The sequence below is a fragment of the Eucalyptus grandis genome, chromosome 5 (genome assembly GCF_016545825.1).
Source record: "Eucalyptus grandis isolate ANBG69807.140 chromosome 5, ASM1654582v1, whole genome shotgun sequence".
NCBI lineage: Eukaryota > Viridiplantae > Streptophyta > Magnoliopsida > Myrtales > Myrtaceae > Eucalyptus > Eucalyptus grandis.
Window position 1 is genome coordinate 2,966,945 of NC_052616.1, and position 9,857 is coordinate 2,976,801.

The following is a 9,857-nucleotide window of genomic DNA, read 5'->3' on the forward strand; positions in this document are numbered from 1 at the left end:
TGTCAATGAAAGACGATAAATTCACTAAGTAATTCAGTCCTTTGAATAAGGTATTTGCCGCTTTCTTCATTCTACCTGATTTTGAGGGGTTTCAATTTTTTTTTCAGTTCACAAGCAGGTGTAATTGTGCGGGGTCGCTTTAGGAAGTGCTCTTGCATTTAATATCTTGGGGTTGCTCTATTTTACTAGCTCTGAGTTTTGGTTTGCTATTCATTGCTTATTCTTGTTTTGTCACTTCCTAGTTTCATTTCAACGAGTTTCGTTGTCAGGAATAGTTTCTTAGGTTCATTGACAGGTTTATTCATCGAAAGCCAACATATCTATGATGAATTTTCTCTCTGAAGATTGCCGTTCATGGCTTGCAAGAGAAAGATCAATGGAGTGCCTCGAGCTAAGATGGCTTCTATAAGATTACGGACAATGGGGCAGAAGAAGACATGGAAGAAGTGCGGTTTGTTTTCCAGGATGGCAATTGTTCGAGAATCAAACCTTGTTTACTGATCACAATGTTGCCATGTATTTCAAACAAAGAATCTTGGGAATGATTTGCATGAGTTTGTGCATTTGAAAAGAGTGAAAGTGTTCTTTTAGTTCATTTCTGTGCATCTTAGAAGTTTGTCATCTGAAGAACCTTTTCTCTTTATCTCCATGTTGTGTCCTGAGTTCGGCTTGGATTGATGACAAGTTTCTTGTAATCTGTCGTCCTATGTATCAGTCTCTTCCCTAACAGGCTTTGGCCGGTTTTCAAACACAACATTTATCCGCAATATTGGTCCCTAGCTTTTTGTGCCATTTCAAGTCTTTGACTTAGTATAGTATGCCTGAAGTTTTATTTAGTACTCTCTTTACTTATTTAGAGTGAGAGGTCACTCTGATGAGGCGCACTTTCAACTCTAAGTATGGCACCCAAATGTTGCTGATTTTCGAGGTTCTTGGCCCATGAAATTTTCTCTCATTACGATGGACGAGTAAAACATGAAGAATGTTGTCTTAATTTACGAGAGTTCTCCAATAAAATCGGATGGGAAAATGGTAGACAGATGTAGATTCCCGCTGATGAAAAAATTTGTCAGCAAGTTCCTACAATCCTTTTGCCCCTTTAAGTTAGCTATCTAGATTTACAAATCAAAGTACTGTGCACCAGCAAACCTCAAGCCCTGTATACCAGCACTCTAAAATCGAAAACTTGGTGTGTTCTGACCCTATGAAGATGTCCCTCTCCAGAAGAAAAAAAAGTCCGGTCACTGCAAAATCTTTAATCCTGCCAAAGAAAGGGATTATTATGATATTACTCGGTACATGGTGATGGGGGAATAAAATTGACAATTTGGGGAGTAAACATCTGAGCAACACGGGAACAAAGTGTCTTCTTATATGGATCTTAGTTACCTGCAATTTCCAGATTATAATTCAATCTTCATCCAGCAGCGGTTCAGGGTGTATTGCAGCACTCATGAAATTGATAGCCCTCTGGAGCTTCCGATGATCCAGAACTTCGACTTTCACTGAGAAGATTGAACTGACCGGCCGATGATCCGAGAGCCTTATATCTGCTCGTTTGTAAGAAAGTTGCTTTACTCCTTTTCCCAGCCATAGTATCCGGTCGCACCTGCAGATATGGCCAGAAGTAATTTAAGATAGTCTTCCAATCATTCATGTTATAGCCGTCGTCAACTCTATTCAAGAAGCGATTGAGATCCGACTTCGAGGAAAACAATTTTCAATGAAAAACGCAGAATGGGGTCGAGTCTACCAAACCAAAAGAAAGCGAGAATATATGTTGGGCATGATCAGGTCATATCAGTAAAACAAGTCATTTGGCTAAACAAGTTCTATGGAATCAGTTGAAACCACAGAAATTCATATCATGTGTAGCCTGCCCGTCGGGGAAGCATAACTCACCATGCCGGCGATCTTATTTTTTCCCCTTCTCTTGGGTTCTGGCCAACGTATCTGTCAGAGTTGATTTCATATTTGTAAGTGGGCGGAAAGTTTATCATGCCTTCTTTCCATTCCTCGAAAACATGTCCTTTGCGGAGTTCTCTGCTTAACTGCAAATGAAAGATATCTTCAGCATTTCCTTCCATCACAAGATGAATCCATTTTCTTTCTCTTTTATCATACATAAAAAACTATAAGATGAATCCACCTATTTGCTTGATTAACAGGTATCTCTTCGTTGCACGGAGATTCATGTACTCAGTTCTTTTGATCTGTATTTCTTTTATTCTAAGATACAGTATGAAATCAAATTCGGTTTCTCTGAATCATTGACACTGCCTAATGCCCGTATAATTGAGATAACCAGTCAGAAAACACGTTCTTCAAAATGACATAGTCACGTTTTCCATGAAATGGGAAAGGAAACAAGAAACAACCAAAAAAAAGCATGTTGGTTTTTGCGAAACAGTTTTTTTACTCACCTGATCATAGTTGATGAGTTCATCCCACTGTTTCTTAGCAACAAGCTTTCTTACTTCCGCATCCAACGTATTGAGACGGTAATTTAAATCTCCAAACCAGAATACCTGACTGGTTACAGAACAATCCAAACGGTTCAATTTTTGAGAGACATGATCTAAACTCAATAACTAAGGCTCAGACAGATTGACAGTTTTACAATTCTAGTGAGGCAACCAGCAGGCATTATCAACTCAGTCTCATAGAAGTCTGCACTGAAGCACTAACAGAGTTCCATGTTAAACTAGCCTTAGGACCCTTATGTCCGATAATCACTATCTTGGGGACTTTTGTAGTGCTATTTGTTTTAATCCAATGACACAGCTTGGGTTGTCATGAACCATTTTCCGCAGAGATGCTTCTCTAGTCTTGACAAAGTTCACATTTACTAACGCTCAGGACTTCTAGAAGTCAGACATCTCTCCATTAGATTTGTACTGCATAATCACCAGCCTTAATGACATCATGCTATGTCTAAGATTTCCAAGCACTAAACCCTTAGAATCATGAAAAGGGTTTCATTTTGGCTCTGGGACGTCAAAAAGATGCTGTTTGCTAAACCATGCCTAGTGAACGGATCTCATGACTTCTAGTTGATGCCACAGTAGGCAAAATTGTTTCTTACTGTGATTGCAGCAAGATTAACACTTAATATCAAACCATCCAAGCAGAACAGGGCAAGAAGATGAATTGATGCTTCCAATGTTGTGATTATTGCAAAATGATACTTACTCGTGACATGGAATTGTCTGTGGTTGATCAGAATCGAACATTGATGAGAAACGAGTGCGGTGCAGGATCTCATTCACATCGGAATTGCGTCTTTGTTCAGCTCCATCCTTCTGACCGGAGGTCAGGTGAGAACAGACAAAGCATATCGATGACTGAAAAAGTGACATGCTCACAGATACAGATCCCTGTATCAGAAAAGCAAAGTATATTGCAGTGAAAACAATAATATATCAAATGTGTTGATCATTATCAACACACAAACAAGAAACTCGAAAGTAGCCGTAGCCTTAGGCTTTTTCTCCACAGGCGATGCAAGTCTTGCAAACATTTTAGCATGTACAGATAATCAAGCGTGGCTATTATTCAGGTTTAGGCGTCATCCCAAAAGTAAGGCTACTAACTCAAAGGGACTAAAAGAAGATGCTTTTGTCGTGTCACCATCTTTGCCATAATGTTTCCATTAGTCTTAGCGTAAAAGAGGAAAGAGCTACCTTATTTCCCATGTAGCCCATGAGGCCGACTCCGACGGGAGAGACTTTGAGATTGTTTATGTGTCTCCTCAACCTCCTACGCACCCAGATCGAAATGTATATTCCCACCATCTGCTTGCTGACTATTCGAACATATGTAGGGCGTTGCTTCGCCTTATCTTTCATTACTTCATTCACATGCTGCAGTGGAATTGTTTCCACAAAACTATCGTCTTCTTCCTCTGAATAACTATCTATAGCATCAAGAGGGGAATCGAGGACATCGGGTATTTGTTGCGCCTCCGTCAGAGCCAATCCCAGATTTCCAGAGCTCCTGTATGATCTCCTTAGTGGGCTGCCGTTAACGACAAAGTTTTGAGAACTAAGTAAAGAAGTATCTGTCCATGTAGAGCCAATCCTCGCAGAACTACTCAGTACTCTTCGCAATTTGGCGCCGGCAGAGATTTGAGGAGTTGTATCCAGTGGACGTTCAGGCCAGTCAAATTGACTGAGGGTGTCTTTGCTAAATATCCTCCTTATATGTAAATTCCTCCCCAAACCCATCATTTCTTGGAAGTTTTGCGGGTCAAGGTCAAAGTCACAGCTTGTTCCAGCATTTTGCTCGCTCATCATCTCAAATGCGTGACTCTCTGCCTCATCTGCTAGCGAATCAGCAGCGGAGGAAGTTCTTAGCCCTGGAGAGGGTGGAGCGCTGTAGCTCTTGTGCCTACTTTCAAGTTCCAAAGGTTTGTTCAAGGTTCTACGGATGATAGCCTCCCATTTCGGTATCGGCCTGCTATCCTCTGCTCCAAACACATTGCCAGCGTTCAACGGAACCACTTCCTGGAACCTGGAATTAACTTTGAATTGGAAAAATCAGATCAAAGCCGGTGAACACTTTGTCATCTAAGCTGTCTAAATATGTAATAGGCCGAGATTTTTTGCTGACACCAAACAGGATTCTCAGACAAAAGCACGGAGGAAAGAAATCTTAATCCATGAGGCAAGCAAATCTGGGTGCATGTCGGCCATAACTTGCTTGTAACTCAAGGTACGACATCACAGTCTGTAAGAACTTTTTCTCTGTGTCATGCAGTTCAAGCTAAACAAGTCAGTCAGCCTGATATGTTCTTGCTGGTTTAACAGATTGACTAAGAATGATCCATAGATGTAGTAACTACTGTCTAGCATAGCCTCATCTAGCATCACATGGAACTATTGAAATCATGGAGGACCCCGGCATCAGAAGCCAACTACTATGTCAATGACAGGCTTAGAAAACAGTCTAACACAGTATATGAACACTTGCAGATTTCATGCAAACAGAGAGCTGAGAGAGGGGACAGAGAGCACTAACCCAATGATGTACATATCTGCTGGTTCTTTTGTGCAAAGCCAGTCATCGATCTCAAGATCCTCATTTGGAGGTCTCCCAGCAACATTCCAGGTGCCTATAGCCACCCTTCATAAGCAAAAATACGTTTGAGAAAAGAGAGCCATATAGGTGGTAGTCTAATTGCAATTGTACGATTTTATCATTTTGCATACCTCACATCCTTTGTATTAATGTACTGAACGCGCAAAGTCTCCGACTTCCCTCTTCTGTGTCTGAACTGAGAGCACTTCACATGTGATTCTGCAACACGGTCATCACAAAAGCAAACAAGAGACTTGATGAGATGAGAAGGGACAGAAGCTCAAGAAGATGAGTGCAAAACCACTGGGATTAAATAGTCTGTGACCACAAGATGCTTCAAGAATAATTCAACAACCAGAGTCCTGTCGGTGTTAGCAACAAGAGAAACTCAGCAGAACAATCTTTTCATGCCATTCCTAGTCCTAAACAAAAGAGCGACAGAGAAACGATAACAGCAATATCCATGTGTATTTAAGACGTCATGCTATGCTATTCTCCTTAAAATGGGAAGCATCTCGAAGAAAATTCAAGTGAAAGATAGAAGGTATAGTACCTGAAGTTGGATTTGGACATTCAGGTTGGTTCCTCTTCACAGCGTGAGCATAATTACCGCTTCGATGAACTCTTTCATCTTTAACAGAGGAAGCTGGATGGTTATCGCAGAAGGGATGAATCAAGCACAAAACAACCATCAATATTCATAAAGACAAAAGGCCGTATTGAAAAATACCATCATCTTCGCTCTCGGTTTCGGTGTCGACCTCATCTTCACTGAAATCATACACCTGCGGCTTGATGTTGAGCCATTTCTTCATCATAATGGAAGGCCAGAATGCCTGCAACCAATGCAACAGCATTAACATACTAAAACCAGCATCACTAGATATCGGATAAAGAAAAGTGGTGCTTAGGAACACAAACGATCACCTCAGACCGCTTTCCTCTCCGGGCTTTCATTGTCTAATGATCAAACTTTGGAATGGCAAGCTCAACAACAATAGTACAATGGACTTTTGAAAGCAGTAGTCCCTGAAGGTGTAAGCAGGCACAGGCTAATCAAGGTCGCTGTTTTGAGGAGACTTGTATTTATACAAGGGTCTTTTTCCTTCTTTTTTATTTCCTATCAAACCACTAGCGAACAAGAGGTATTGAGGAGACGCTTTGTTTGATGCCAAATACACGGAAGATTCGTACTTAGGACCAATTAGAAAGGACAGAAGAAGCATGGCCATACTCCATAGACACCCACAAATTCAACTTGCAATTGAAAGGCAAAAAAAAGAAAAAAAGAAAAGAAAAGAAAAGAAAAGAAAGTGGAATTCAAAATGGTCCATAACTCACTGGCATGATATTGTTAGAAATTCAGAGAAATCGAAGACAACTCCCAAAAAAGAAAATCAAAATATCATTTTCTTGACAACGAAATTATTGCCCAAAAAAAAAGTCACTTTCTGCCACAACCATTGCTTTCAGCATCACAGTGAGTCAAATGGTATATCGTACGCAGAACAGTATAGGATGCGAAAATAGCATTAGAAAATAAAAGAATAATACAAAAAGGTTAATGATTGGAAAACAGTGACCACACCTTAAATTCTCAAAATTCAGTCAACCCACAAGCCTAAAACAGCAGATGATTACGATAATCCAGGAGGGCATTTCTTTCTTTTTATCATTTATTGAATAGTCATTGTTGCGGTTTCATTACTACAATCCAGCTGGGTGTTTTCATGATTATGTTAGCAGTGACTTTTTATAACACACCAAATTGACCCAATTCTCAAAATAATCTCCCACCACAATCCTTGAAAAGGGCTGACCCAGCAAACAAGCAGTATATAAGGCAAGGCCTAACCCTTGATTAAGACTAGAAACTAATAACTTAATGATATTTTCTAATCGAGTGGGTGGGATAACAACTTTCAAGAACCTCGTGGCCAAAATTTGACAATAGCCCCACCATTATAACATTGCCTGAAACACGGCAGAAATTCCAATTTAAGCAAAAACAATGGTTTGAAACTTAAGAAGAGAGCGACAGAGGGACAAAAAAGAAGAGTGAAACTCAAGTCAAACAAGTAACTGATGGGCTAAGCAAAACAGACAATTTTCCATGTCCACCTGTGCGTTCATTGGTAGGACGGTTGAGCTTCAGCTCTTCCTCTGCAAGTAACATTCTAACATTTTATTTTCTCCACTGACATAATCAAAGCAAAAGAAAAAATGGCTTGAAATAGCCACACCGGATGACGTTGACCACTGTTAGCCATGCAAAATTACATATTTTCCACCTGGTGGGTACGTATGACAACAGCCTACCAAAAAAAATATATATATATCTTGCCTTGATCATCTATCTTGACGTATTCTTTATGCCATGGGGCGAGGGTAAGCACTAGTCATAGTTTCATATAGCTAGGAAATATATGGGGAGTCTAAAGAGGGAAGCCAGCATGAGATGGGTTAGAATAACCTTTTCTGTCTTCATGAAGGAAAAAAGGAAAAGGAGAGGAAAATTGACCCATGCAGCAAGTGGGATTTGATTATCAGATGTGGACCCCAGGCACTATATGTGGGTGAGAATAGCCCTTCAATTGATTGACAGCAACAGCCGATAGATCCTATACGGTTGGCATTTTCTTCCTAGTTGAGTTAAAAAGGGAAAAAATAAAATTATCTTAGGGATTACATAGATTAACTTTAAAATACAACTAATAAAAAATGATTTAACTTGAAAGACTATAAAAGTTATTTGGTCCGTTGTTTTTCAAGTATTCCGGAGACTCGCTAACAGATATTTTGCATGAAAATGGATTTGGTATGAATGAGTCGGCTGAGAGGAAATATCAGTTGAGAGTAGGCAAAGTTATGTGGTATTTTTTCTCTCTTGATGAAATGGATTTGGCTTCTTTGGTACTCTTATCATTGGAATGGATTGTTCCTTCTTTTTGGTCTTGGTGCAAGCCCTAGAATTCTACCCAATTACGGAAATGTCCGTGCGCCCGAAGTTTAAGTTGGGGACAGTCCTGGAAGGGGGTGTCGACAGTTAGGCATTGAAAACAACGCGTGGTCGACATGGAAGTGGGCAAGCGCGCAGACGTGTCCTCGATTGTTTCAAAGAGCGTGCGAGTTCTCGTGACGATTGGGTAGTTCTTGATTCATGCGATACTAATGATGACCTTGATCCCCGCAAATCGGTGCTTCTCGAATGATTCTCAAAATCTTCTTGAGATGTTGTCCATAAAAAATGAAACGTAGGACTCAATTACGATATCAACTCATTCTTTTTCATTGTTAGGTCATCAAATATAGAAGCGCGATGACAAAATAAAAACTTAGGCTCATAAATAAAGCACGGTTTAAGGGCCCTCATTCAAATTATTCCGCAACTTTGTTCTCTATCTCGTCAAGGGTCGAATTAGGCCGAGTGCATGTGCCTTGTGGATGTATTCATGCTTCTTCCTAAGATATACCGAACCTTCAATTGAAGTCACTTCTTGGCTGTAATGACCGGCCAAGGCACTTGATCGTGAAACACCCCCTTTGACCCTACGAAGAGATCAATAGCGTATGATTTTGCAAAATGTGAATGATTATCAGAAATAGAATTCTTCAAGTTGCTTAGTTTTGGGGTTCCTTTATAACCCTTGACTAATCAACTTGCTTACTTTCATAATAGTCCTCAGAAGAAACCTTATCTAGAACCGAATCATGTATATTGCCATTTTCATTTTACGATATGGGATCAAGTGTACCTTAAATAATCTCCAGATTTCGAGTTTTATCAAGTAATCGGCAACTGTGGGTTCAATTGCATCAATTTGCCTCATAATATGTTCATACATAGTTTTATTTCACTAAATTATTGCAGGAAGCACCTAATGTATATTCATTGTACGTCCGATTATGCCATTAAGAAAGCGATCGGTGCATGCATGGTCCTAAGATGTAAAGAGAAAATCTTCTCTCATGATGATTCGTCCAAATCTTCTAACCGACGGTTGAAAAATGCAAAAACCATCAATTTTCAGAGTAGCCTATCTTCTCATTCTGACTTCTTGGGTCAATTTTTTTTTCACGGTACCGACGTTAAGAAGAGTTGGTAAAAGTTAGGGATAAGCGCGAAATGACATCGAAATGAAGTTGATTAAGGACACATGCAACATCCAAGCGTGACTGAAAAGTGTTTGCCTCTAAAGATTAGCTCTATTTGGTCACTTGGCCCCTTGTATAGCGACACTGAATACATGCTTACCAGCTCGCAACACCATGTCGTCTAGTTCAATGTATAAAAAGCAAAAGCTCTCTAGAAATTTGATGAGACAAAAATGAAAAAATGACAAGAAAATTTTGAAATTTTCGGTCTGCTTTCTGTTAGTGAAAAAACTGATATGAGCAAGTAGGGCACCACACCACCCTTTCAGACTCATAGATATCGGCTGTCGATAGGGACGACTCAAGTCATTCGACCTTGCTAAATCAACAAAACTCCAAACACAATTTCCATAAATTCATGCGTTTATTTTGAAAAGTGCCAATTGACTAGTTTGGATGCCGCAACAAAGTCATACACGCCCACAACAATCCCAGAAGAAACAATGAACATGTAGGGTAGAAACCAAATTACAAGCCTGTTCGAAAACAACACTGACAACAAGATAAAGGCGAGAAAGAAAAGGACGGACTCAAAGTCTAGCGTGGCCTTTACATGATATACTCAGTTTAATCAGATCGAAACGCTTGGTGGAAATGAGCTGCAGCCGCCCAAGGTCGACTTT

General features: G+C 40.0%; 1 protein-coding gene across 1 annotated transcript; it reads right to left on the reverse strand.

Annotated features, from left to right (window-relative positions):
- Nucleotides 1-932: 932 nt before the first annotated feature.
- Nucleotides 933-6,207, reverse strand: LOC104443574 (type I inositol polyphosphate 5-phosphatase 2). Its single transcript, XM_010057051.3, has 11 exons — nucleotides 6,007-6,207; nucleotides 5,810-5,915; nucleotides 5,633-5,725; nucleotides 5,211-5,298; nucleotides 5,020-5,124; nucleotides 3,684-4,512; nucleotides 3,193-3,377; nucleotides 2,424-2,532; nucleotides 1,903-2,051; nucleotides 1,390-1,609; nucleotides 933-1,261 (listed from the first exon to the last, which is right to left on the reverse strand). Exons 1-10 carry the CDS (start codon nucleotides 6,034-6,036, stop codon nucleotides 1,411-1,413), a joined length of 1,893 nt encoding a protein of 630 aa, XP_010055353.1. The 5' UTR covers nucleotides 6,037-6,207; the 3' UTR covers nucleotides 933-1,261; nucleotides 1,390-1,410.
- Nucleotides 6,208-9,857: the final 3,650 nt, after the last annotated feature.

Excerpts from the sequence above, each read along its gene's own strand:
- LOC104443574 (XM_010057051.3), bottom strand. The coding sequence starts at position 6,036 with ATGAAAGCCCGGAGAGGAAAGCGGTCTGAG. Across the intron at positions 5,726-5,809 it reads AACCGAGAGCGAAGATGATG|CTTCCTCTGTTAAAGATGAA; the intron begins GTATTTTTCAAT and ends ATAACCATCCAG. Across the intron at positions 2,533-3,192 it reads CAGACAATTCCATGTCACGA|TCAGGTATTCTGGTTTGGAG; the intron begins GTAAGTATCATT and ends TTCTGTAACCAG.